Consider the following 27,273-nt stretch of genomic DNA (forward strand, 5'->3'; position numbering starts at 1 on the left):
AGGGCTGAAATGTCAAACATGTGTTAACACCCAACTGTCTCTCTCACACACACACAGATACACACACACACACACACGTGCACAGATACACACACACACACACACGTGCACAGACACACACACTGATGTTTTGTCAGCATCGTAAAGGATTTACAGAAATCAAATCAGATGATGTGTGTGTGTGTGTGTGTGTGGGGGGGGGTGTTATTACATAAAGGGTGTGACGGACGGCTCGTGTGTGTCCTGTGCAGAGGTGTGGGGGGAGAGACAGTGTTTGTCTGAAGCACCGTGAGCTCCGATCAAAGGTTTGTTCCATTTGCTTCAGTTCTTCTCAGCTTTAAACTTTCAGTAAAAATGCTTCAAAATTTTTATATTTTAAATTTTTAAGGTTTGAATTTGTAACCTTCAGTCCAGGAAAGAGTTTGTCTTTAGTTTTTAGTCCTGTTTAACTTCTGTTTGTGGTCAGGGAGGAAATACAGTTTTAAAAGTTTCAGCGTCTCGATAGATTAAAACTTGTTTGCTGCTCGGAAAGAGGAAACAGGGAGCAACTTCACAGTACTGACAATTTCTAGAGCCAAAACTTATTGATATTTCTGATTTTTGTCTATAATCTAATGTAATTGATGATGCAATGGTTGTTTTATTTTATATAAACTGCAGCTTGCTGTTTCTACAACACAACAAATTAACAAATTTCCCACACGCGGGACTAGTAAAGGTTATCTTATCTTATCTAACAATAACAACAAATGTGGTTGTTTGCTTTACCAGATTTTAACATAATGTGATTTTAAGAAATAGTTTGTCTGGTTTTGACGTCTTTTTATTTATCTAAAAAATTTGAAACTACTCCATTAGAGCAGCCAAAGAGGATACACAATGTTAGCTTACTCAAGGCTGCAGATCCTCTGCTTTATCCTGACTAATGTGCATATTTAGAGGCCCTTGTTCAGGTGTACACCACCTCTTGCCCTATGACAGCTGGGACAGGCTGGATGGATGTTATAATGCTACAGGGTTCATTAGCAGATGGATGACATCATAGCTGTTATGCTCACCTTACATACACACTGTGGGTGAAGTTCAGATTCAATTCAATTCAATTTTATTTACACAGCACCAAATCACAACAGTCACCTCAAGGTGCTTTATATTGTGAGGTAGACCCTACAATCATACATACAGAGAAAAACCCAACAATCATATGACCCCCTATGAGCAGCACTTTGGCGACAGTGGGAAGGAAAAACTCCCTTTTAACAGGAAGAAACCTCCAGCAGAACCAGGCTCAGGGAGGGGCGGGGCCATCTGCTGTGATTGGTTGGGGAGAGAGAAGGAAGACAGGATAAAGACATGCTGTGGAAGAGAGACAGAGGTTAATAACAGATATGATTCAATGCAGAGAGGTCTGTTAACACATAGTGAGTGAGAAAGGAGACTGGAAAGGAAAAACTCAATGCATCATGGGAATCCCCCAGCAGCCTCCGTCTATTGCAGCATAACTAAGGGAGGATTCAGGGTCACCTGGTCCAGCCCTAACTATATGCTTTAGCAAAAAGGAAAGTTTGAAGCCTAATCTTGAAAGTAGAGATAGTGTCTGTCTCCTGAATCCAAACTGGAAGCTGGTTCCACAGAAGAGGGGCCTGAAAACTGAAGGCTCTGCCTCCCATTCTACTTTTAAATACTCTAGGAACAACAAGTAGGCCTGCAGAGCGAGAGCGAAGTGCTCTAATAGGGTGATATGGTACTACAAGGTCATTAAGATAAGATGGGGCCTGATTATTTAAGACCTTGTATGTGAGGAGCAGATTGAAACATGGTGAGATTAAAAGCTCCACCCTGACCGAGGAGAAGCAGGAGCTCATGCTCCATCCTGTGGGTTTGAAGGACTCACACTGCAGCAGGATAATGAACCCAAATACACCAAAGAAGACCGCAGAGTGCTGACATCATGGACCGAGTGGAAGAAGGGGTTAAAGGTCAACTATGTGCAGCGATGTGTTTCTATGGAGGTCAGAGGTCAGGCTGTTGACAGCGTGTGTGCTCCTGTCGTGCTGTTACAGATGAACCTGGCTCTGGTCCATGACAGAGAGCTCATTAAGACGTTCTGGGAGAGGAGGATCGAGACTCAGACTCAGCAAGCTGACAGCGAGGAGCAGAGGATGAGCCAGAGCGCACTCAAAAAGTGAGTGACGTCCTTCGGCCCAGCGGTCAACGCATAACATGTTTCTATAAAACTTCATGATGTGAGGCTCTGGTTAGCATTTAGTCAAAAACTGTGTCTAACCCAAGTTTAGTCATCTTCTTCTTCTTCAGTTTACTTTTAGTTTTGTAGTGTTGTATTGAAGGTCACACCTGTCTCCATCTTTGCGTACAGCTTCTTTTCTGTCATGAGGCTGGCAGAAAGGTTAAACATATCCAGACTTTCTTTGTGTTAGCTGGCTAAACGCAGTCAGCGATAATGGATATCACTCAGTGATGGTTGTCAGCGTTCCCTCTAAAGTACATGTGAGCTGCTAAACCGAGAGACAAACTGTGTCCAGGCTGTCCTGGGTCTGCCCGGCTCTCCTACTCATCAGTCAGTTATTTAATCAAGACGACAAAGGAGGCAAAGTGAGCTGAGACAGAGAGGGGCAGTTTGTTTTCCTCGCCAAAGAGACAACTGCAGGTCCGCTTGTGTTCAGATCTGAGCGGCTGATGGAAATAACTCCAGACTATGGTGATGTTTATGCACTGACTGCACAGTCAGGTCACAGTATGATGGACAGGCTTTCATCAGCTTGAGTTTGAGCTGATGGGTGAAACGTTGTGAGGGACCAGCGAGCGCTCGCTGCACGTGTTTTACTGCAGAGAAAAGTGAGACGCTTCAGCAGCTTGTTCCACCTGAGCACACGGACTGGCGTCCTCACGGGTTTCAGTTACTGTTATTCTGGTGGAAAGGTTTTTGGACTCTTCTGTTTTATTTGTAATGTCACTGATCTTCAGTCTAAACGGTTTCGTTTTCATGGTTCGTTCCACTCTCAGCTTTAATTTCTTGCATTTTATTTGTCTCTGTGTGATTCGCTGATTATTCTGTGGTCTGGTTACCTGTCAGCACTCAGCCTGTCCTTTGTTCTCTGGGTGTAACTGGGTTTTATGGGACAGCTGGAGCTCCCTGCCCACTGAATGCTCTGCTGTCCTCAGACACACCCTGATAAACGTGCTGTTTGTAATTCACACACTGCGTCTCTCGTGGAGGCTTAAATTACAAACACTTTCTTTCATCTGTTGAGGTCTTTGAGCCAGACGTCCGTTACCAAACTGAGCATGAATGCGGTTTCATTCGGTGAAGCCATGTGACCTTGTGGCAAATAGACGCATCTAAAAACAGATCCTCTCATTACAAACGGCCTCGTCTCTCGGCGAGCTGCAGGACATACCAACACAAACACACGAGCCTCTAACACCGTCTGGCTGCTAAAGGTGTCAGAGACGATGAGCACTAATGAGCGGAAACATGACCTCGCCTCACCGGCTCTGAAGGAAGCAAAGGAAACAGGACGATGGCGGGCTGGAGTCTTCAAACCAACCGAGAGAGAGACAAGTTGTCTCCAGGCTGTCCTGGGTCTGCCCGGGTGTCCTTCTGATCAGTCCGTTGTTTAATCAAGACAACAAAGTGAGCTGAGACGGTGAGGGGCCGGAAAGCAAAATCCTCCATCGAACAAGAATCAGCACGGCTAACATCCTGCACAGCTCACACACAGGTGTGACACAAACTGGGAGCAGGTTCAAAACAGGAAGCGACTAACACAACACACCTGGTGGAAGGAGGTAAGAGTGAGCACGGTGACTCAGACTCAGCGAGAAGGTCAGAACAGGTCAGTGCTGCCACTGATGGAGGAGCCTCCTGCCCCGGTCCTGCTGCTCTTTTGATTTATCTTATATCCTCTTATTAAACTTGACCTCCTGATGTTACATCAGCTATTAGCCCTATCCGCCTTAACCCCTCTCACTCATCTTCCTCCCCCCTTAACCTCAGTTCATCTCACGTAATCCCTCTGCTATCCATTACCCTGTATCCTAATCCCCCACCTATCACTACCGTGTATCTCCTAATCCTTCGGCTATCTATTACCATGCACCCCCCGACTCCACAGCTATCTGGCTCCCCGCTGCCTCTAACCCCGACTCTAGTCCGCGCTAATTGTGTACGTTATGTGTGATCTGAGCAGGGGCTGGAAAAATGTGCTGCGAAGCACCGAGGTGATAATCTCGGAGCGATGAGTGACGGAGGCCGGCCGCGAGCACAGACACAGCAGCTGAATTTAGAAGATATTCTGATATTAATAATCATCTAACGGATGCTTCGGTCTGTGCGTCTGCGTCGCTGAAGCCAAAACTAATTTTGTTTCATGAAAGGACATCGACGTGAAGCTCAGCACGCTCAGTTTCTGCTTTTCTCAATGAGCTGCAGCGAGTCCATCAGTGAGGATCTGTGGGGGCTTTTCTCTGCTGACGTGTCCACAGTGTGAGGCCAGAGTGTCCTGATATTAGTGTTAGCTCCACAGCTCCATGGAGCATAAAAATACATATGAGTGCATAATTACAAGAGCTAAACTTATCTATAATTAAATCAAGTTATATTGTTCCTCCACACTCGTTTAATAGATTCATTTATTTTCAAAACATCTGCATTTAAAAAAACATTCATTCATGAAAACTGAAAGAAAACTTGGATCAGATTAAACACAGTGATGAGCCATGAACCCGTGACATCATCACAGCTCCTCCACAGCTTCAGGAGCTCAGATATAAGGCGGCACCTCTTTAGACGGTGCTCCTCCACCCCTCGCCTGCAGCTCAAACACCAAACAAGTAAAACTAAATTTAAAGTTCAGGTAGAAGCTGAGGAGTCGAAGCGTTAGCAGGAGGAGAGGTTGTAACAGTAAAACACACAGAGGTCATCGCAGGCGTGGACGTGCTGGACTAGCACAGGAGAGCAGAGCTCTCGTTCATGGAAGGGTATTTCAGTGCCGAAGAACTTTTATCCAAACCTTCACACTCACGCTCTGATGGAGGCACCTGAGGGTGGAGTGTTTGCCCAAGGACACTTCAACATGCAGCTGGAGGATCCAGGGACTGAACCACAAACCCTGTGGTTAGTAGACCCACTGCAGTGGGAGCAGAAGCTGCAGAAATGGGAGGAGTTACAGACGCTGTGGTAGTGTTTAGGTCTAAGTCTAAGCAGAGGGTGTAGCAGTAGTAGAGGAGCCTGAATGGCCACAGTCATAGCAGCAGATGTTGTAGAAGAAGCAGCTCATCAACAGCACAGGAAGTGGCTGCAGTCATATTAATTATATTTAGCAGAGGAGGAGAAAAATGCTGAACGTGACTCTCTGGCTTCTCTAAATCATTTCGTTTTGTTCCTGATCAGCTGACAGGTTAGCTTCATCCTGCAGGTCCTCGCTGCAGATCCCAGACCTTAGCCTGGCTGATTATAATTTAGCTGCACCTCTGCACCGCCTCCTGCACCGCTGCGTCACACTGGTGATTCAGGACCCACAACTTTGAGGTTCGTGGTGATCTCAGAGTGAAGCACATGCAAACAGCCGGTGCAGAACAAGAGGTGCACCAGGAGACGACCTGAAGAGGACATCTGCCAATCATAGTGAGACACTCAGTGATGTCACTGTGGTGCAGTACTGAGCCTGGAGCAATGACCCCACATGTTTTGGTGAAAATGTGTGAAACTGGTTCTGGATGAGTCGCTGGCACTTCTGTGGATAAGAGACGTCATAGTGGCGGTGCTCAGCACGCTGAAAGGAGAAATGCTAACCTAAACCAGTGAGCCGGGCTGGACTTGAATCACTCTGATGCTGCTTCAGCAACACCTTTGTGTCAGATGAAGGTCTTAAAGCGTTGGTCAAGTCAAGTATTTATTTATTGTCATTGTCAAGAACAATGAAATTGCGTTTGGGGCTTCCATACAACCCGTAAAAAAATCTGCTCCTGGTGCAGAGGAGCGAGATGCCTACCTGTCCGTCTGTCTGCCTCGGCTGACATCAGGAAGATTATCAGGACAAATGGAATAATCCGAAAAACTTGACAGGAAGGCGACAAAGAGCTGGTGAGGACAGCTGATGGCGAGGGTTGGGTTACACTCAAACATGTGACGCCTCACAGACGAACGTCTGTTATTTCTTTGCCTTTGTGTCCTGGAGTCGCTTCCTGTCTGCCGCACGTTTGTGCACCTGTGGTTGTGAAGCCTTTCAGTGACATAACGTACACCCTGACCCCTCAAACAGCCTCTGTCCTCAGGTGTGTCCCAAAGGAAGGACCAGAAAAAAGTTTGGACTGGCAGGCTGGCAACTTGTGATGATTTGACCTCTCCACCATCTTTAAGGAGAAACGCCTTCTTCCTACAGACAGCAGCCAATAACATCCCATCAGTGACATCAGCAGCCAATAACATCCCATCAGTGACATCAGCAGCCAATAACATCCCATCAGTGACATCAGCAGCCAATAACATCCGGTCAGAGAGTTGAATCGGACGCGGTGCAGCTCAGTTTCTTTGGCACAGAGCAGTGTTCCAGTAGTTTCTGTCAATAAAGATGAAAACTGCAGCACAGAGAATGAAAACAGATGCAGAAGCAACAAAACCTGAGCAGAAATACTGTTTGAACTTATTTAGATGAAACCTTCAGAGGTCCTTCAGGTGAAATCGTATCTGTGAGCACTGTAAGGGAAGTCAAGTACTGAGACTGAAGGTGAAGGATTTGTCTGTGACGTGCAGCCAAACAGAAGAAGAAGAAAGCAGCACGAGGTGTTCTTTCTTCATCGAGCCTCACAGAGACAGGCGAGCACGCTCGTGGGTGTTGGTGAAATAAAAGCGCTGATGCGACAGCGATAACGCCGCAGCTGTCACCAGGACACCAGATCTGCTGCAGACTCAGAGCTCATTAAGCTCTGAAGCTCTGACCTCAGCACTGCTGCACGCCACCGACCACCTCCAGGCATCGCTGTTACGATCAGATCCTCTTAAAATACTGTTAATGAATATGATGACGCTCACCCTGACACGGTAGCTTTAAGGCCGGAACCATAAGAACGAAAACCGAAAGCTGAAGCAGGTGGTTTATAAAAGGTCACAAACCTGCGTGACCTTTGTAGGTCTGCAGAACCACTGCTGAGCACGTGCAGTGTGTGTAACAGCAAGATGGGGGTGGAGTTTGACTACATGGTGTCATGTGATGCGCTGGCATGATGTAATGTAACCGTCCTTCCTGTGTGTTTCAGGCTGAGGGGGGAGTGGCTGGTCCGTCTGGAGAACCGAACCAAACACCTGAAGAACCTCAATGACAACTACATGAGGAAGATGAAGATGGAGCCGTCAGCTGACCAGACCTGAGCCCCCGATAACTCGCCGTAGAGCTGCTGAGCCAACAACCGCGTCTCCTCCTGCTGCTGTGTGAGAGAAATAAAGAGCTGGAAAATAGACACGTCTGTGATTCATTCAGAGTCAGAGTTTGAACGTTCTGTTTTATTTCCTGCATCTCAAACACATCAGTGCATCAGAGCCAGCAGTGTCAGGCTGTGCTGATTCTGCAGCAGGTGTAAAGATCACTGAGACTCACTCTGAAGCCTCTGACCGCCAACATGGCGCCATCTGCTGGACAAACAGGAACAAACCTCGAGGAGGGGCTGAACGTTCAGTCCAGTAAAGGTGGGAACATGAAGGAGTTTCCGACGCCGGCCACATGCAGCGTGTGAACCAATAAATAATCTATAAGTGACCATTAGTGACAAAACCATCAGTCCCCTTCAACACCAGCAAACAGCAGAGCTGGGTCAGTGTTTGGAACGTAACTGAAATAAAAACAACTATTAAATATTTTAAATTCACTCTTCAGTCATTTCAAGTTTTCTCACAGCAGCTTCACAAATACAAACTTTTTAAGTTTTCAGTTGTTTTTCTACAGAAGCATAAAAAAGTTAATTTTATGAATTATTCTCTGCAGAATTTAAGACTTTGGCCACCAGGGGGCGTTGTTTCTGTTTAACATATGTTTAGGAAGTCATAGTGACTTTTTCCCCACCAGTGTTTTTTTCTTTATTTTGGAAACTTTAGACTTATTTATAAACACATATATTTAAAAATAATGACAATAATAATTTCTGCTTTTTTCTCTTTCCAGCAGTGCAGCATGCAGGGGGGGCTTTAAGGGGGCCCCAGCTGTACCACACAGCTTTAGTTATTAAATACGTCGCACATGTAGATAATGATATGAACATACTCATGAACGACGTTATTATAGAATAATCCAACCCAGCTGTGAAGTGATTTTGATTTGATTTGATATACCTTTATTAGTCCCACAAGGGGAAATTTCATAAGGCTGCCGACCTATTGCCCTCCGACCATACATACATTACACAAACATCACATGGGGAAGACAGGACAGAGAGGTATAACAATGGAAAAAGCACCAGATGAGGAAAGATAAGGAGAAAAAAATGTGTGTATGTTGTGGTTTTGTTTTTATTTATTTATTTAATTTTATTATTTATTTATTTATTTATTTATTTATTTATTTTTGCTCACGGTGCATCGTGTAAAACCGGTTAAAACCAATAAATAAATGTTTAAAAAAAAGAAAAAAAGAAAAAAAATAACTGCCCCCAGACTGAGCTCCAACAGGGAGATCAGTTTGAGAACAGAAAAAAACACCTCTGCACATGAAAAAACTCTTAATACACCAAAGAAACACATGACAAGCAACAGGGGGGGTAAAGGTGAGAGACCGCCGACTTAGACAGCACATCCGGGCCTGCGTGCGCTGGTCTCCTTGATCCCCGTCAGCATCGGAAGGGAATAAGCGTCGAAGGCGTTTGGAAAGGGAGGGGGGATGAGTGTGTGCATATCAGTGTATATGTCTGTGTGTGCGTGTCCATAGTTCAGCTGAGACAGTGTCCTTCACCCTGCCAGGCTAACTAAACAGTCTTCCAGCCAACCCAGGTGGCCTTACATGGAATGGGAAGAACAGACTCAACACAGTCGTTATCAGGGTGTTGTTGTTCAGCTCCAGCCTTGAGGCCGCCGCTGGCGCCAAAGGGGTCTCCGCATGAAGTGATGGTGCTTTTACTTTAGTGCGAACAACTCATATGAATTTCAAAGCTGTTCTACAGTCCAACACTGGTCTCTCAATCTCCCGTTGGAGAGCCGCGAGCTTCGCCATACTTGCGTTCTGTGATGTTGTCATTCTTGTGCTCAAAGAGCCGATTCTGCTCTTGCTCTTGACGAAGGCGGTCGCACTTTTCTCCTCTCCTCCTCCTCTCCCTTATCTTCCCTGCTTAGCCTCTTATGTCCTTGTCTAGTCTCGTGTTTTTTGTATTAATTTTCCCTGGAAAACTGAGAACTCACGACCGCAGTGAGCTTCTCCGAGATGTATCCAGTCTGCAGTCAGAGATCTTATTCTGAGTATTCACAGCAGCCGTAGCCTCTCCAAGATCTTATCTGTGCTGCACTCAATGAGCCCATTTTGAGAAACTCACGCCTCTCCCATCGTTTCAATCCCAGCGGGCAGCCTTGTGGGGGTTTGAACAGCTGGTTCCGCTTCCTTAATTCTGCGATAAGTCAGGGCCAAGCCAGCTCCGATCAGAACCCTGTTATCATGGTTCATAGGTAGATATCTTCAGCACTCAGGCTCACCCGAGCCCAGACTTCTCGTTGAGAAAAGGGTGTCGATTGCATTTAGGGACCAGTTGATCCAATCCATAATTCTCTTTTAGGTTTTAGAGAACAGACTGTGTTTTGGAGGAAGGAAGGTTCAGGGTTTCAGTAGTCGTCATCATGGGCTCATCCGATTAGAATGAAAATAAGCAGTCATCAATCATTTGCAGGTTTTGTTGTTTTATTGTATAACGGATAAAGGAAAGAAAGACACACATGGACTGCTCTCTCTAAAAAGGACATAAAGTATGATTTAAGTAACTCAAAATGATACATGAACTCAGGAGACTCAAAGAGAAACTCACCTCAGCTGCCGCCCCATGTGGGAGTGAAGAAAGAGTGAGGGGTAGGTGAGTGCAGTCCTTATATAACGAGTGACAGGTGAGTGCGATTAAGGCCAAGCACCACACCCAATCAAAGGTGAGGAAAAGAAACAAGGTGCATCTGGTGAAGTGAATGTGCTGAAAGGTGAGCCTTTACAACAGCCGCCCCCATATTTCTACTGAGAAATATGTTCAAAGGATTAAAGATGCTCTTTTTCACGAAGCGGGGGCAGAGGAATCAGACATGCTACAGGTCTAATATAGGTTCAGGGGGTCGACCTAGAGGTCGACAATGCAGGCCAGACAGTTCAGGGGGCCGACCATGTAGCCAGCGGTTGCGGCAAAGCAGGTCCAAATGCCAACCGCGTGGGATGCAGCGGCAGGCCCAGACCTGCAGACCGTTGGGCAGTTTTGCAGGTGCTGGGGGCAATGTACGGGGCTTGGCAGAGGCAGGACCAAGTGATGCAGGAGCAGGCAGCGCCCTGACCACTGGCGGAATGGCAGCCACAGGCGGTGGAACTGGTGATAGTGGCACTGCCGGTGACGACATAGGTACTGCTGATGGTAGAGTATGAGGTGGCTGAATGAATTCAGAGCCATCAGCGGACACAAGGATGTGCTGGAGCGGTTCTCCTGAACCTGAACTGGAAGATGTGAACAAACATTGGGCATGCGTGGAACTGCTCTGGGGTTGGAAGTCTGTGATTGGACCTTGGAGTGTCCATCCTAAGCGGGTTTTGACTGCTGCAGGAGATCCAAATGGTCCATGTCTAACTGGTGCAATAGGCGTAATAAGGTGGGTATGATCAGAGCCTATGAGCAGTAGTGGAGCTGCTTTGTTAATGAAGGTTAATGGGAAACCTTGAAGATGCTTGTATCTCCGTTGAAGAGAGGATACGGGGTAGGTGTGGTCTGAAAGTGCTAAGTGACTTGTAGCGAAGGCATTATTAATTGTGTAAGTTTTCTCTGGATGTGCGATGGGAGAAATCTGGAAACTTACACAAGACCCTTGAATAGTTTCAACTTCTTGATGGACAGTTCTGAGTGATAATTTTTCAGCTTTCCCAGTTAGGTGGAGATGCTTAGCTGCAGATGTCAGAAGCATGGTACGTTGGGAGCCATCATCAAGTATTGCATATGTTTCCAGGGTTCTTTTGCCATTACGCAGGAGCACTTTCACAACCTTTAATAGTACACTAGGACGATCGCTAGGTCTATCAAAGTACAGTGTCCTCACTACAGGATTAGTTTCAGTTCTAGGTTTCTGATTCACCTCACATAGGATCTGTAGATGTCTTTCCATGCAGGTGGCACATGCTTTCCTCAGATCACACTTCGCAGCCTGATGAGTTCTAGCACAACGCCAACACCGTTTGTTTCTCTTTATCCAGTTTATTTTCTCATCCTTTGTCTTGTTAATGAACTCAGGGCACTTGCTAATGTGGTGTTCAGGTGAGCAGCAATATGCACATCTAGCCTTAGTCATTATGATTGGTTGTGCTGCCTGTACAGGATTGGATGCATTTGTTCCATGTAATATTGTTGTGAGTGGAGAGGTGTACTTATGGGCAGGTCGTGGCTGGTTAAAGGATGAAACAGGACTGTCCTTTCTTGGTTGACACTTGCATTCCATTTGCAACCAGGATGAGAACAAAGGTAAGTCATACATCATATCTCCTTGTTCCCTGTAAATGTGCCGTTTGAAGCGACTGGAATGCTCTGCGGGCAACTTTTCAAGTAGGCGATCGACATGGGAGCCACAATTTAGTTCTGTCTGTCCTTGATCACCCATAGTGCTAAGCAAGCCAACTAAAGCTTGCACACGAAGAGCAAAGTTGTCCAGAGTCCGACCATCACCTGCTCTGATAGGAGGAAGCTCCAGTATATTCCGTAGCTCTTTCAATGCTAGCTGTCTTGGTTGCCCATAACGCTCATCAAGAGCTTTGATGGCTTGAGTGTATGGGTCAGGAGCATAGGAAAAGGAAATAGCTAACCGTTTAGCTTGGTCTACTTTCAGGTGATCAAGAAGGACATGATATTTGAAATGCTCTGTCTCATGAGGGTCAAGCAGGTTAGTAAGGGCCATTCGTAACAGCCTATACTGGATTTCATCTTCTCTGGTAAGGTCTGGGAAAGAAGGACCCTCAAGTTTATACACATGTGTTCTAGTGCTAACAGGGTGACTAGAACTAGCAGTAATGGGTACCGAAGGTTTTTGTGCATGCAAACCATCAGATGTAGCTGGTTGCTGCTTTAAAGGAGGGTGCTGCCTTGGTTCTGGAATGCAAACGAGAGATTGAGCGGGGTCTTCATCTAGAGGAACAGCAGGTTGAACACATGAAATCTGGTGGGGACCTTGCAGTGGCGTGGCCAGGAAATTAAAAGGAGTCTCATCTGGTGTAGGAAAAACTGGTCTAGGCAAACCACTTGAAGGAACTGCAGCATCTAATATTGTTGAATTAGGGAAAGGAGGGCTAGCAGCCAGAACTGCACCAGAGTGACGGCTAACCTGGGGGGGCTGAGAGGGTGATTGACATGTTGCTGGATCAATCACTGGGAACTGCTCATGTTGCTGATGTGTTTGGGGAATGGCTTGTAAACCGCAAACAGAGGATTTGCTTTCATCAGAGACAATGTGAATTGAAGATCTGGAGGAACTGCGAGAATGGGGAGGAGATAACTGAATCATGATTTGCCTAATCTCCCTCATTGTCATCAGGAGTTCCCTCATCACCTCATCTTGATTGGTGGGTAAAGGAGCAGGCGATGTCTCTGGTTGTCTTTCTGACTCTCCATCAGGATCCTGCAGCCCATGTGTGTCTGTGTCACTATGCTGGCATTCTGTTTGACTCTCTGTATCACATCGAGCACTTCTACTTCCAGGATACTGAACGTCATACTGCTGCAGGTGGGCCGGAGGTCGACTATCACGACCGGAACGTCTCAAATCTTCGGTCAATGGCTGCTGTGAATCCATGACGCTGACGCTACTCCGGCTCGGAGGACCATGTTTTGGAGGAAGGAAGGTTCAGGGTTTCAGTAGTCGTCATCATGGGCTCATCCGATTAGAATGAAAATAAGCAGTCATCAATCATTTGCAGGTTTTGTTGTTTTATTGTATAACGGATAAAGGAAAGAAAGACACACATGGACTGCTCTCTCTAAAAAGGACATAAAGTATGATTTAAGTAACTCAAAATGATACATGAACTCAGGAGACTCAAAGAGAAACTCACCTCAGCTGCCGCCCCATGTGGGAGTGAAGAAAGAGTGAGGGGTAGGTGAGTGCAGTCCTTATATAACGAGTGACAGGTGAGTGCGATTAAGGCCAAGCACCACACCCAATCAAAGGTGAGGAAAAGAAACAAGGTGCATCTGGTGAAGTGAATGTGCTGAAAGGTGAGCCTTTACAACAGACTGTGAGAGAGTGTTCAGGGAAAAGTAATACAAAAAACACGAGACTAGACAAGGACACAAGAGGCTAAGCAGGGAAGATAAGGGAGAGGAGGAGGAGGAGGAGATAAGTGCGACCGCCTTCGTCAAGAGCAGCGAGCAGATGATCAGCTTCTCCACAGGTCAGTGAGCGATGCTGGACATGTCCTTAATCAGCTGAAGACAGAATTTCACAACAAATCAGTAACTCGTAATCTACATGATAGAGGACCAGTAAGGCTCTGAGGTCCCTCCCCCCACCCTGGACCGCCCCCGACGACCCCGGGAGCTCCAGTCTGGGGGCGGTCGGAGTGATTCCCTGACAGTCATCATCTTTCATTTTATTGCTGCAGTTACTGGCATAGATTGCCTTTCAGAATAAAACCTAAAACTTCTCGTTCTTGTCAAAGAGTACAGTTGGTGTCGTCCCTGTACGCCCGGCGCCGGCGGTCAGTACAGGCTGTGGATCGGTACCAGGGCGGCGTTTCTGGTTTTCTCCAGCAGTTTCTCCCTCAGCGTTTGTTTCTGGACTTCATGCCAGACGTAGCGAGGGTGCTCCACACGCGGAGGCTGCCCCGTCGGTGTCCACTCCACCTTGCGCCCGTCCTCATCGCGCTGGACGTGGTCAGGCGTCAGCGCCACCAGTGTGTTGAAGCACACGCCGTCCGTCTTGCCATTCTGTCGGCCGTTGTGCTGCAGACTGAGCACGCCCAGCGTGTTGACATCATGGTCGTAGTAAGCCGACTGCATGGCTTCCTGCACCACCATGTTGGCCGCCCAGGTCACCGCGTGGGTCCTCACCGCCGCCGCTGTTGGGAGGTGGGGCTCCGGGGCTGCCAGCAAAAAAATCACGTCTGTAATATTCTGGATATTTATCATTGAGGTATTTATATATATTAGGACTGTTTCTTATATTTGTAACTTTCTAATATATTGCATTATTTAATTTAGTTCAGTCTGTTACTGAGGCTCAGGGTCCTACTTAATTACAGGTTATTTAGGAAGATGTCACACTTAAAACACTTTAACTCGGCCGTGTTTTCAGGAAAAAAGCCAAACTGTAGAGTGCGTGAAGTTTTCTGTCAGTGCTAACGAGTGAGTTTGTTACCTCTGATGAGCAGAACCCAGATGTGCTCCTCAGCACCGACGAAGACCAACATGAGTCTCTGCACCACGTGACGGCAGCTCAGGTCTAAGGGTAGCGTGACAGGATGGCAGGGACTCAGACGGTACCTGAAGGCAGCACGGCAGGAAAGTCAGGAGTCGCCACGTCAACATTGTACAGATCAAAAAGAGGCTGAACAACTCAGATAAAGGAAGTTTTTAAACACACTGAGGTTAATTATGGAGTTCCACAGGGTTCAGTGCTAGGACCAATTCTGTTTACATTATACATGCTTCCCTTAGGCAGCATCATTAGAAGACATAGCATACATTTACACTGCTATGCAGATGACACCCAGCTCTATCTGTCCATGAAGCCAGATAACACACACCAATGAGTTAAACTGCAGGAATGTCTTAAAGACATAAAGACCTGGATGGCCGCTAACTTTCTGCTTCTTCATTCAGATCAAACTGAGGTTATTGTGCTCGGCCCTGAAAAGCTTAGAAATATGGTATCTAAGCAGATTCTTACTCTGGATGGCATTACCTTGGCCTCCAGTAACGCTGTGAGGAACCTTGGAGTCATTTTTGACCAGGACATGTCCTTCAACGCACATATTAAACAAATATGTAAGACTGCGTTCTTCCATTTGTGCAACATCTCTAAAATTAGAAATATCCTGTCTCAGAGTGACGCTGAAAAACTAGTTCATGCATTTATTACTTCCAGGCTGGACGACTGTAATTCATTATTATCAGGAAGTCCAAAAAACTCCCTGAAAAGCCTTCAGCTGATCCAAAATGCTGCAGCAAGAGTCCTGACAGGGACTAGAAAGAGAGAGCAGATTTCTCCTGTTTGGCTTCCTGTTAAATCCAGAATTCAACATCCTGCTCCTCACATACAAGGTCTTAAATAATCAGGCCCCATCTTATCTTAATGACCTTGTAGGACCATATCACCCTATTAGAGCACTTCGCTCTCGCTCTGCAGGCCTACTTGTTGTTCCTAGAGTATTTAAAAGTAGAATGGGAGGCAGAGCCTTCAGTTTTCAGGCCCCTCTTCTGTGGAACCAGCTTCCAGTTTGGATTCAGGAGACAGACACTATCTTTTAAGTGCACTGGTACTCCATAAATAAAACTGATGTGAATTTAAAGTGATGCTGCAGGTTAATCGATAACTAAACTCAACTCTGTGGTGTGTTTCGCTGAGTTTACATACTTCAGTCCAGATTCGATGAGGCGGAGGATGTCCCGCCCTCTGAGTTGGAGCTCTGAATGTCTGTCCCACCACGAGGCCTGAAGAGACTCCTGATCTGCTGCTGACAGACTCTTTAAACTTCCCCCTGACAGAAGAGGAGAGACACGCTCCTTAAACTCTGCTGCCCTTCATGTGATACACATATTCACCCAGCTTCCTCAAACCAGACAAAGCTAACGATGCGTTCAGGGGCTCGGAGTAAAAAGGTCACCCTTCAACACTAATAAAGTGTGTGACCTCTGACCTGTGACCTTGGCCAGGAAGATGAAACGGATCCACTGAGGTCCCTGCTCCTGGATGAGCAGCAAGGTGACTGGCTCACTTTCAAACCCCGCCTCCTCCTTCACCTGCAGACAAAGAGAGCCGCAGCTGATGGAAGACAAAGCCAGGCTTTCTCTGCATGAGCTGGTTCAACAAAACCTGAAACCCAGATCAAAGACATCCCAGCGCTGCTCATCAGCTTTTTATCTGAGTACCCTCACACAAAGAGGTGCGTTTGATGCATCACTCAACACTTCTTCTAAAGACCAACCAAGCAGCTCGCTCTTCAGTCAGAGGAGCAGCAATAAGCAAGACTGCTGTTTGTAGCAGGGTGGTGATCACAGAGAGGACGGAGATCCTTTCACAGCATTACGTCCTCCTGAGCCGAGTCTGGGATGGAAAGCACGAAGTTCTGTGCAGGCCGGCTCGGACTGCTGCGCCTGTGATCCGACACGGATAGCAGGAAAAGTGTGACACTGAATTTATAGCTGAAGCAAACATCTCACAAAGCTGCTGCTCAACACAGGGCAGCTTTAAATACTGCAGCAGAAATCAGAGGCAACCTGGAAACTCATCAATGTGCAGTCCCTTCTAATGATGGCCTTTAAAAAAACTACACATTTAATTTAAGTTCCATAAAGCTTCATGTCATCTCCCAAATATCATCTTTAATGAAAGAAAACACTGAAACGGACTTCCGATTTGAACGTCACTGTGATGGCAGCACCTCGAGGTGAATAAAGAAGGGGGTGAGCGAAATACACCAAACCAATACTCGGAGGTGGCAATGAAGTGGTAGTTTAACGGTGGGAAAATAATGATAGCTTCCAGGCTGATAGCTTTCTCCTCTCACTGCAAACCTGCTGCCGCACACTGTGAATCAACCCCAGCAGGCAACGGCTGAAATATGGCTGACTTGGACACTGTTACAGGAAATAAAAGACTTTCGCCAAGAAAACAGTGCACAACTGGGGAGATCAAGGAAGAAATCCTAAAGGTGAGCGCCAGACTGGACGAGGCTGAGGGCAGGATCGAGAACACCGAGGTCGCCATGATTGAAAAAATAAAGCTACAGGTGAAGGTTGTAACAACCCTTATTGTGTTATCGCACCACTAGGGGGGTTGCCCTACTATTGTAGTAGTTGGGGGAGTCTCCTAGTGGGTGTGTGAGTATAGCGTGGCAGCCATTACATGCTGCTCGTGTTCTGCTCTCAGGACAGACCTCACCATTGTAACGGCCTGGCGCCGGGATTACCGATCCCCGCACATGTATGTACGGACAGAGTAGAGCCGTGGAGACCTGGCTTGTATGGTCTTATGTTGCTGACAATGAATAAAGGTCTGTTCTTTAATTTAACTGACTGGCTTCGAGTTATCCGGCTAACCTCCACACCTCATGCCCGCTGGACCTGCTAGCCGCTCCTTCCTCGCCAGACTGCTGTTACAAGGTGGAGGATAAACTGACAGACCTACAGAGCCGTACAGGAAGAGAGAACAAATGCATTTCTGCTGTACCCGAGACAGCAGAGCGGGCTCTACAACAGTGAGTGAGTTTGTTGAGAAGTTGCCGCGGGAAGGCCTGGGGCCGTCCAAAGATGAACTTGACGTACGCATCGAACGGGCGCACCACCCCCAGGCGACGCTCCCCTGCGATCTATTATTGTGAAATTCCTCAGCTTCAAAACAAAGGAACTTCTGCTTCGTACGGCATGGCAGAACAGAGGATTTACCTCCAACCAAGTGAGCTTGGACCTTGACTAACCCCCCGATTCTAAAAAAACCAAGAGAATACGCCAACGTGTGCGAGACCCTGAAAGAGCAGCAGATCCCCTCCAGCTTAGCTAAGGTGAAATATACCGATAAACAAAGATTTACGACACGGCAGTGGAAGCCAATAAGTACATGTCCAGTAGAAGCTACACTGTGAAGCTCGTTTAATCAGCAGAAACAGCTTGTTTACAGAACCATCAGTGGATCAGGCAGAGACAGTAAGAACAGCAGGAGGGGACCAGACATTAGCACTGTTCACCGACGACCTACTACATCCTGTCCCACACAGGCACTCCCCAAAATCATGGAAATGCTCTCAGAGTTTCTCGGGATACAAGGTTAATGTAAACAAAACGCAGGTACTAACTCTAAACTACGATCCACCAATCGAAATGAAGAATCACTGTAAATGGAAATGGGACGCAGGTAGCATTAGGTACGTAGGGGGGTAATACATCGTGACGTCACCAAAATGTTTGATGCCAACTATGGTCCTGTGAATGAATCCATAAAATCTGATATACAAAGATGGGATCCCTAATTTCCCTCGGGATTAATAAAGTATTCTGATTCTGATTCTGAATCCCATCCCTTTATTGGACCTACACTCTAGGATTGAAGCCATTAGATTAAACATGCTGTATTTGTTTCGGTCGCTACAGATTCCCACACCACAAAAACAGTTTGTGGAGTGGGATAGACTGCTGTCAAAATACATTTGGAAAGGGAACAAAGCCAGAGTTAAATATAAAACCCTCTAAGTCTATGAGAGTATTACTGTGCAGCTCAGTTAAGGCCATTGATATGTCTCTGTTGTTTAGATTACACTGTGGGATGGAAAGATCTGGAAGGAACAAATGTTAAAGTAATACCAGCTACAGCTTTAATATCAGACACAAAGCTACAGAACAAAACAAACCTGCCAGATGAACCAACACTACGAGTAATGATATCTGCTTGGAGCGAAGCAATAAGAATTTGTGGTTTGGAAATGCCTCTAAAGTCTTTAGATAGTGCGTATATGACTCAGACTTTACCCTGAATCAGTGCGATAAGAGCTTCAAGAACTGGAGTCCAACAGGCCTAACCAATTATTATCATCTGTCCGCAAGGGGGCATTTCAAAGCTTTGAAACCTTAATAATGCGAAGCTAACTTGGCTGCCCCACTACCCCCAACCCAAGTTCTTACGGGTTTTATATTTCAACTATAAGTTTACAAATCTGAAAGCAAAAGCAATGTAGAGAGTCATACTACTGTTATGTTCAATGTACTTTCTTAATAAAAGAGTTAAAAAGACAAGAAAACACTGAAACCCCAAAACCTGCAGTTCCTCTAATGTCCACCTGGGGCTCCACAAAGTCTCTGATTATGAATTTTCAGACATTTTATTGACATACAAAAAAAACAAAACATGTTCACACAGGTGACATAACACTGAGGTTAAAGCCAGATCACTCCTCCTCCTCGCCTCCTGATGTCTGCAAAGCAGTGTTGTTTTGTCAGGGCAAGCAAGGAGGGCAGTGCTTACCCAATGAAAAAACAAACTGTTATTTCAGTATTTTGACTTTTTCAACCTTAAGTGATCGTATTTGGTCAAGTGGGAGGAGTTAATTAATGCTACATATCTTGGTTAGAAAGTTGGGAAGCTGCATTCACAGACCTTATGCAAACATCACACAAACACATATCTGCTAATCAGTGCTCAGTAATATCTGAACTGTAGCTCCGCCTCCTCGGATGCTCTGTTTCTACAGTGACATCACAGCAGGCATATTATTGGTCACATGATGTCGTTAAAACGCTCCAAAAGGCTCCGACAGCACAAACACGGTCCAGAGGTCCAGTTCAGGGACTCCCATTAGTTAAGGTGAAGCCTAGCACAGCTAGCTGCTACAGCCACCTGTACCACCATCTACCTGTCAGTCAAAGAGGCCACGCCCCTATTAATGCAAATTTTAAGCCTTAATACAATTTGAACAGGTGAGTAATAGAAACGCTCTTCCGCATACAGCTGTTATGAAGGAGTATATGATCCACAGAGACCAAACTGTTTGTGTATCAGGCTGTAAACAGGTTTGTTTTAACATGGGAGTCTATGGGGACTGACTCACTGCTCCCCCTGCTGGACGCTGGAGGAGCTGCAGCTTCAGGCTCCTCCTCACTCACCTCCCTCTTCATTGCCTCCTCCAGGCTCTCTCCCACCTCCACCCTCCCAGCAGGAAGATACCACTGTTTGTAACAGTCCGGTTTGGCCTCCTGGACCATCAGCACCTCCTCCTGAAGGAGTGTTAATTAATTAAATAATTGATCATTTAAGGGTATTGATGAGACTGAGTGGCTACCTGTGGTGACCTCTGTTCACCTTTTCATTGAAGATGACAGCACAGACGATGTAGGTGACGTTCTTCCTCAGAGTGGCGGGTTTGCTCTGCTCCAGGCCCACATCACACACAGTGACCTCTGACCCCTGCCCACTCAGCAGCCTCTCCACCTGCTCCTCCACCTGCTGCTGTTCCTCAGCTGTCATCTCCATGTCTGTAAGAGGAAGAACAGAGAGCGTCTTCATCAGCTAAAAAAACACCTCAAAGCTCGAGGCTGTGACTGCAAGCGCGCAGAGGCTCACCTGTGATCCAGGTGTGGTGTTTCTGGTCTCTACCAGGTGTGACAGAAGCTGGGAGAGCTTCCTCTCTTACTGTCGGATCTGAATCCTGAAAACTGTAGTTCACTAAAAGTACTTCGTTACTTTCTCCGCAGGTACCGGCGTCATAAATCACGGAAGCCTTCCCCCGGAAACAGATGCCGGTGATAAAAGCACGAGCCCAACTGCTTCAGCTCGCCTGTTTTGACATTTGACTCCAGAAGGTGACACCGGAAGTGCTACTAATCTTCCTGTTCCGCGCCGCCGCAGTAAGAGCTTTTAACCCACTCGAACACCCCCCACGGGCGATTTGGACGGTACAAATTAAGATGAATACATCAGAAGGTAACTGAGCTCTAACCAATCAGGAGCAGCGTTCTTAAAACGGGTATTAGCTTTTATTTGTCTGTGCGCGTGCTTTATTGTGAAAATCTGACCCGGAAATCACGTGTTTTGTAGTTTGTCCTGGTCATTGCGACTCAGGCCGGTGTTATAACGCAATAAGGTCACAGAGAGCCGGGAGACGTACCTGTGACGGTGGAATAGGACAAACAGGTGAAGCAGCGGAGCCGGTCCGAACCGGTCCGAGCGGAACTCCGTCAGGTAAACAGGAAGTTGAACTGATCGCTCTCGCTGATCAATCCTGAGGTCCAGCAGCCGGCTGTGGGTTACTTTCATAAGCCACAGCTGCTGGTAATACTGCGTGTAGTACTATAATATAAGTAATGCTAATACTACTGTATGTGTTACTGTAAAAACTGTTACTCAGGAGGGTCAAAGGATCCAGTCAGAATCCAAAGATCAATTATTTATGTTATTTTAGCTGAAATGTGTTTTAGTGAGAGACACACCTAAACGCTGTTGTTGTTATAACGTGTGCCGGGTGAGCTCAGTTATCACAGAAAACAATCAGTGATGAGAAAATCAGCAGAGGCGGGGGGTAAAAAAGGACGGAGGAAGAATCTTTACTGAAATAAAAACGTGCTTTTACGTCGACACCTGTGTGCACAGTCGGGGCTCGCGTGCACGTTCATGCTTGTGCGGGAATATGAAACACACATGAGTTAAAGATCAGACCACATTAATGGAAACAGAGAGACACAAACACGTGTTCCTTCATCAGAACTCCAGTGAATGCATTCGAAATAAAAACAAGCAGGTAGAAGGAGAACATTTGTTATATTCAGTCTGGCTCAGGGGGAACTGTGCTGCTGTTGACCGGAGGAGAGGAGGAGAGGAGGAAGGCATGCTAGGAGGCAGACAGAGAGAACGTGAGCTAAAGAAGGATTATTTTGAACTTTGACTGATGCAAAGCTGTTCTTGCAGGATATAAATATGGAGCTGCAGGTGAGCAGACGCCTTCTGTTGTGTCTTCAAGGTGTCAGTTTTCTCCTGTGAGAGAATAAAATCAGCGACCGTGACGCGATGAATCTTCCTGAACGCTGTTTTGTTGTTCGGTTCTCTTTGTGTTCTTCCTGCAGGCAAAGGTCTTCTTTAAGACCCTGAATGAGAAGAAACAGGTGAAGCTGAGCCTCGTGGTGTGTTCAGAGTGGGCGTGTGAGGGAGCGCAGCTGGAGACACGCCGGTGTTGGAGCGTCATGTGTGCATAGCTGCTCTCTGATTGGACTCTTGTCTCTGCTGACTCGGTCTGATGTTGCGGCACAGTAAGCTGCAGAAGCAGGTCCTCGCTCTGTACCGGCAGTTCCTGCGAGCCGGGCAGGACAAACCGGGCTTCCTCCCCCGAATCCGCGACGAGTTCCGAGAGAACTCCCGCATCAAGAAGACGGACGTGATGCACATTGAGTATTTATACCGACGGGGCCAGCGGCAGCTGGAGCAGCTGAGGAACGCCAACACCAAACAGCTGGGCTCCTTCTCCAAACCCAAAGAGCGCGGCTGAAACCGCGTGACCTCCGAAAGACGCCGGCACCGTCAAACTGCTGCCATTGTGCTCAGGAGACGGGCTGTGAAGGTCGCAGCAGCGATACAAGCTGCCGTGAAACAAATGTTGACAGTAATGAATTTATCTGCTGTCTGGAACAATAAAATGTGTCTGTGAGGCTTCATGTCTCCCTCTGAAATATCATTCATATTGTTTTCATGCGTCTGCACTGCATTCTGGGTAAATGAAGAGTGATGTGACTATTTTTTTTCAGGCATTACAAAGAAAATTAAAAAGTTTGTTTGTTTGTTTCCAAGGAAACTGAAACGAGGGAAACCTCGTGTTTCAGTTTTTACACAGGAAATTATTTAAAGGAGCTTAAATGGAGTCAGAGCAGGAGTGGGTTTAAAAAATCCGTCGATTTTAGTTTGAATAAAGTGAAATCGATTCATTAGAATCGATTTTTAAATATAAATGTATTTTGCCAGAAACGCCAGAATCTCACAAAACTATTTCAGCAACCAGCAAACAGCCGAAACAGTAAATGAGAGCAGAAACATGTAAACACAGAGTGTGGATCGTTCACCCGACGTCACGGACTCACCGTCAGGGCTGAAGAGCGAAAGCTCAGTGATTCTGATGCTGCAGGTTTTCTCTCTCCAACCAAAATTCTCTGAACCTGCGGCAAACGAAGGTCCAAACTACGCTTCACGCTTGATAAACATCGTCATGAACTCGCTCTGACTTTGGCTTTTACTTCCTGCACAGCTCTCTCAGTGTCCTCAGACACCAGTTTACCATCAAATCTCTGTTTTCTGCATTATTCTCTGCTTATCACGCAGCAGTGCTGCGGTGTTCAGCGCTGTCGGCCTCTGACAACAATGCCTCATTTCTGCCGTTCAAACCGAAGAAATGTAAACTTTTACAAATGATTGCTCAGCTGTGTCTGTAATCAAACCTCTGTAACTTTGCTCTGCTTCACTTCAGCAGCATCAGGTCATGTTCACATGTTGATTCATGGTTTTCTTCTGTTTTGGATCGACTGCAGTATTTTTTTAAGGTTATCTGTAGACTTGATGTCTTGAGACCACTTTTACGTGGTCTCCGTCTTGTCTCCGTCTTGTCTCCGTCTCGCCGTCTCAGATCGACATAGTGGTCGGGAGATCTGGAGTCAACAGTTTCCATGACACACACCGTAACGTTCGATGATGTGTCATTTCAAAAGCATCAGCTCTAAGAGCCGTGCTTACAGAGCGCTTTGTAGTGAATCAGACTCGACTCCCACTGAGCGAGAGCCGCTCCTCACTTAATTTCCTTTGGCTGCTCAGCTCTCACACAGGGGCTCAGCTATGCTCCAATCCCTCCATATTGTGGCCAATCACATGCGAGGATATAGGATAATATCATTGTGTGAAAAACAGAGAGGGTGAGAGTCACGTGGAGCGTGCGTCTGTCCTCTCAGTGAGTGAGAGACAGCGGTGAGGAGGGCTGTGCATCGCAAAAACACATAATATGCCCGACACCCGTAAACGAAGCAGCATCTGGCTGCAGCTTAAAGACTTTTTGGTCTCGGTCTTGACTACAAGTCTAGCTATCTGCTATAAAACGCCAGGCCAGGAAAATCTGCTTCATGATTTTCTGTTTTATCCTCAGTTCCTTTGACACAAAGGCCTCTGCTGTGATGCTCACGCCTCTGATGAACTTTGTTTTATACATAGATATAAAAATATGGAGATGAACTGATAACTGATCAGAATTAGAATATTTCTGACTGTCTGAGTCAAAACGGAATTGAATCGATTTTAGAAATGGGAATCGATACCCAGCGCTCAGTCGGAGCTCTGCGGCAAACACGCGGAGACACGGTTGTGGCGCAGCACGCGGACGGAAGCAGCGTTTTGTTTCACGCACGCGGCGCTGTGGAGCCGCCGAGCTGCTTCTGAAGCGACGAAGAAGAAGTGATGTAAACAGGAAGTGGGGCATGTACATCCACAAAAACTGTCGTGTCGAATTTGTGGATAAATGTGAAATTCAGCGAAAGCTGCTGAACACAGAGGAGCTGCTGAAGTTTGCTTTAGTTTAATCTCGGGACGTTTTTCTTAGTTTGGGGATTTTTCGCTGTTTTTGGGCCGTTTTCCGGTCATGTCCGGGTCAGTGAACCACACAGGAGAGATGAGCAACGCGCAGTTATTCCAGCAGGTAAATCCGTTTAATCTGATGTGAAACAAATGAAATGTAAACTTTTATCACAGCGTGTGTCACAGTAAATTAAACGTGGCCGAGAAGGTCCGATCAAAACGACCAAAAAGACTTTTAATAAGAACAGAAACAATTTAATTTTTCAGGAATCATTACAGGTTTCAGTCATCGTAGTCTAAGGAGCCTGGAGAGAAAAGCGCCTGGACTTAATCAGAGAAGCTTCTTCCGCTCCAAGAACAATTGGTCCCACATTTGAAATCCTGTGGGAGGGTCCCTGACATGTCATGGACCTTGTAATCTTTACAGGTGCAGGGTCACAGGAACATCAAACTATCAGCAGAGTCAAATTAAAATCTAACTCAGCTGAAAGGAAAACAGCCACAAATCCTCCTGAAGACACAGGTACACCTGCAGGTGTTCAGGTGTTATCCTGTCCCTCTTCCTTTCCCACAGGCAGCAGGTACACGCTTTAGGTCTGTCTGTCTGTCGGCAGCTCTTTTATACCCACAGTTAAACCTGAAGTCACTTCCTGATCCACAGTCCAGCCCTCAGCCTCTGTACACCCACGTGTTTTTCATCCAGTTCGTTTTTAAGTTCAGTCCCTGCTCCTGATTGGCTGCTGAGGCTCACCTGCACAGAGGGATGCTGCGTCTTTCTCCATCAGCTCTGTCTTTGGTCTAGTTTTGTGAGTTTACGGGAGAATCTAAAGAGCCCCAGCTTGTTTCTGTTCATCTTTTTCACTTTTTGTGTTCATAAAAACACCTGTGGCATGTCTGCTGGGTTTACAGACAAAAACTCTGCGATTGGTTCTCATCGTGTTTCCTGCAGGTGGCGCTGCTGCGATGGTTGAACTCTCAGACTGAGGAGGACCGGAGGATCTTGGCGGCGGTGACGGGCGTCCAGGTCGGCAGAGAGCTGCTGAATCGGCTCACCGGCCAGGACAAAGTTGACGCCTACAAGGTACAGCGGGGGCGCCGATCACATCCGCCACTCTGCTCGCGTGTCATTTCCTCACGATGCATGTCGTTCTGTTCCGTGTCCTCAGCGAGACTGCGTCCTGAGCATCGCACAGTTCCTGCGACAGAACCCGCGAGCCTCGCAGGCGCAGATCAACGCAGAGGTGGAGAAGAACGTCCTGCTGTTCGCCACTCGAGTCAAAGCTCTGGAGACGGCGCCGATTCTCTGAGTTATTCTGTGAATAATTTGTTGCACACAAAGTTCTGATTGAGATTTTTGTACATGAGTTTTAAACATTTAGAAATCTGGAAATTTTACATTCTGCAATCAGAGAGTCATGTAACTAATATCCTTAGTATCCTTATTTTCTCATTATATTGTTTTATGTTCTTTAATCATGAAGGTTTGTAGAGCAAGGCCACTTTTGACTCCCAAACTAAGTGCTCAGCCAGACTGAACAACAGGAAGTTTTAGTGCACAGCCATATTAATAGATAAGACACAGAAAAGAGGAACTTTGCCATATAAGCAATGTTTGAAACTGTGACGTGTAAAGTACAGAAATCAAACCTATATGAGGCACAGTTTATGATTCTAATGTTCGAGATCCTGCAACTGGCGTTTTGGGCTGTGCAGGGGTCTCTCTCTTCCGGAAGATGATTGAATAAAAGAAATATAAATGTTTTAACACACTAAGAGTCGGTTTTCTCTGTTCTATCATGGGGACGAAAGAATCGGGGTTAATAAGCGTTTACTCATCGACCGTCTTTTACTGCCGAGGTTCTTTATTTATGAGCCTTTCTGCAGAATGGGCTGATTTTAAAATCCTGGTTGGAGTAAAATGTCCTGGGCTGCTTCCAGACCACAGACTGTATAAAAAGGATGGAAGTCACCCACTTTGAAGACGTGTTACACACTGACGGAAGACGAGGTTCATCCAGGTGCACGTGGAGGTTTATTGCGCTGAAACACAGCAAAACAGTTCTGTTTTACTGACGGCTGCCATTACAATAAGTGGCCTGCGTTACTTTTGTGAGGGATTATTTTGCCGGTCACCTGTTTGTCTGAGCCGCCACTGCCACCTACTGGCGAAACTAAATCTCGCCAATATTCATCTTTAACAGTTACAAGAGTCTAAGACATTTTTATTTTTAGCTGTTTTACATCAAAAACTCAAAAAGCTCAAAATAAACAAAAACTGCTTTTAAGTCCTGAGAACATCAAACCAGATCGCGCCACTCAGGACGGAGAGGAGGGAAACACCGTCAGCTAAACTTCAACCTGTCCAGTCCGGAAGCGTCAACCATGTCCCCTGCACATGTGTTTGTGGTGGGAATTATTATTTTTATTCAGTAATTGAGGGTAGACACTGGATGAAATACGGCGTTTTCCAAAGCTTGAATTTTGGTGATATTCCCAGGAAAACCTCAATAAATGCATTTTACAGGGTTTATTTATCGGATAAAATACGTTACATGTCACCGTTATTATTGGCCGGCCCGGAAACAGCGGGGGTGTCCAAATTCAGAGGCTGCTTCCACCTGAGGACCCGCCCTTCGTGGTCTAAAGAAAGCCAGGTAGTACGTCACGAGCTCCCTCGGTGGAGTGAAACTGCCGTCTGCTCCTTGCTATCTAAAATATAACCGGGCGCTGACGTAAACTTTTCTGTTTAATCATTTTCTGTTTGACATTTATTCAGCTGTGTGAAAACCCCGGAGGAACCCTCCCGAGGG

General features: G+C 46.4%; 4 protein-coding genes across 5 annotated transcripts; 3 read left to right on the forward strand and 1 right to left on the reverse strand.

The window, feature by feature from the left end:
* The first annotated feature begins 244 nt into the window (after positions 1-244).
* On the forward strand, positions 245-7,940 carry LOC146658250 (protein FAM240B). Its single transcript, XM_085427106.1, has 3 exons — positions 245-305; positions 2,064-2,185; positions 7,279-7,940. Exons 2-3 carry the CDS (start codon positions 2,064-2,066, stop codon positions 7,388-7,390), a joined length of 234 nt encoding a protein of 77 aa, XP_085283232.1. The 5' UTR covers positions 245-305; the 3' UTR covers positions 7,391-7,940.
* Positions 7,941-13,452: 5,512 nt separating this feature from the next.
* nudt18 (nudix (nucleoside diphosphate linked moiety X)-type motif 18) lies at positions 13,453-20,751 on the reverse strand. The gene is made up of 7 exons (XM_085426590.1): positions 20,489-20,751; positions 20,228-20,400; positions 20,032-20,142; positions 16,077-16,179; positions 15,794-15,917; positions 14,576-14,700; positions 13,453-14,300 (listed from the first exon to the last, which is right to left on the reverse strand). The coding sequence occupies exons 2-7, from the start codon at positions 20,396-20,398 to the stop codon at positions 13,918-13,920; spliced, it is 1,017 nt and encodes a 338-aa protein (XP_085282716.1). The 5' UTR covers positions 20,399-20,400; positions 20,489-20,751; the 3' UTR covers positions 13,453-13,917.
* Positions 20,752-20,954: 203 nt separating this feature from the next.
* Positions 20,955-22,589, forward strand: sdhaf1 (succinate dehydrogenase complex assembly factor 1). 2 transcript variants are annotated; one of them, XM_085426592.1, is made up of 2 exons: positions 20,955-21,106; positions 21,985-22,589. In XM_085426592.1, the coding sequence occupies exon 2, from the start codon at positions 22,155-22,157 to the stop codon at positions 22,401-22,403; it is 249 nt and encodes an 82-aa protein (XP_085282718.1). In that variant the 5' UTR covers positions 20,955-21,106; positions 21,985-22,154; the 3' UTR covers positions 22,404-22,589. The 2 variants fall into 2 exon arrangements, with proteins under 2 accessions (XP_085282718.1, XP_085282719.1); XM_085426593.1 differs by lacking the exon at positions 20,955-21,106 and adding an exon at positions 21,122-21,850.
* Positions 22,590-24,350: 1,761 nt separating this feature from the next.
* LOC146658253 (uncharacterized) lies at positions 24,351-26,244 on the forward strand. The gene is made up of 3 exons (XM_085426591.1): positions 24,351-24,584; positions 25,413-25,544; positions 25,630-26,244. Exons 1-3 carry the CDS (start codon positions 24,528-24,530, stop codon positions 25,768-25,770), a joined length of 330 nt encoding a protein of 109 aa, XP_085282717.1. The 5' UTR covers positions 24,351-24,527; the 3' UTR covers positions 25,771-26,244.
* The last annotated feature ends 1,029 nt before the right edge of the window (positions 26,245-27,273 follow it).

Source organism: Rhamphochromis longiceps, linkage group LG12 (genome assembly GCF_057381845.1).
Source record: "Rhamphochromis longiceps isolate RC_006_pf linkage group LG12, R_longiceps_female_GT1.1, whole genome shotgun sequence".
In the NCBI taxonomy this organism is placed as follows: Eukaryota; Metazoa; Chordata; class Actinopteri; order Cichliformes; family Cichlidae; genus Rhamphochromis; species Rhamphochromis longiceps.

Coding starts and splice junctions, on each gene's coding strand:
- LOC146658250 (XM_085427106.1), top strand. CDS start 2,064: ATGAACCTGGCTCTGGTCCATGACAGAGAGCTCATTAAGACGTTCTGG. Junction 2,186..7,278: donor AGCCAGAGCGCACTCAAAAA/GTGAGTGACGTC, acceptor TGTGTGTTTCAG/GCTGAGGGGGGAGTGGCTGG.
- nudt18 (XM_085426590.1), bottom strand. CDS start 20,398: ATGGAGATGACAGCTGAGGAACAGCAGCAGGTGGAGGAGCAGGTGGAG. Junction 16,180..20,031: donor AGGAGGCAATGAAGAGGGAG/GTGAGTGAGGAG, acceptor CTTTGTCTGCAG/GTGAAGGAGGAGGCGGGGTT. Junction 14,301..14,575: donor CTGGGTTCTGCTCATCAGAG/GTAACAAACTCA, acceptor TTTTGCTGGCAG/CCCCGGAGCCCCACCTCCCA.
- sdhaf1 (XM_085426592.1), top strand. CDS start 22,155: ATGTTGCGGCACAGTAAGCTGCAGAAGCAGGTCCTCGCTCTGTACCGG.
- LOC146658253 (XM_085426591.1), top strand. CDS start 24,528: ATGTCCGGGTCAGTGAACCACACAGGAGAGATGAGCAACGCGCAGTTA. Junction 24,585..25,412: donor ACGCGCAGTTATTCCAGCAG/GTAAATCCGTTT, acceptor TGTTTCCTGCAG/GTGGCGCTGCTGCGATGGTT. Junction 25,545..25,629: donor ACAAAGTTGACGCCTACAAG/GTACAGCGGGGG, acceptor CCGTGTCCTCAG/CGAGACTGCGTCCTGAGCAT.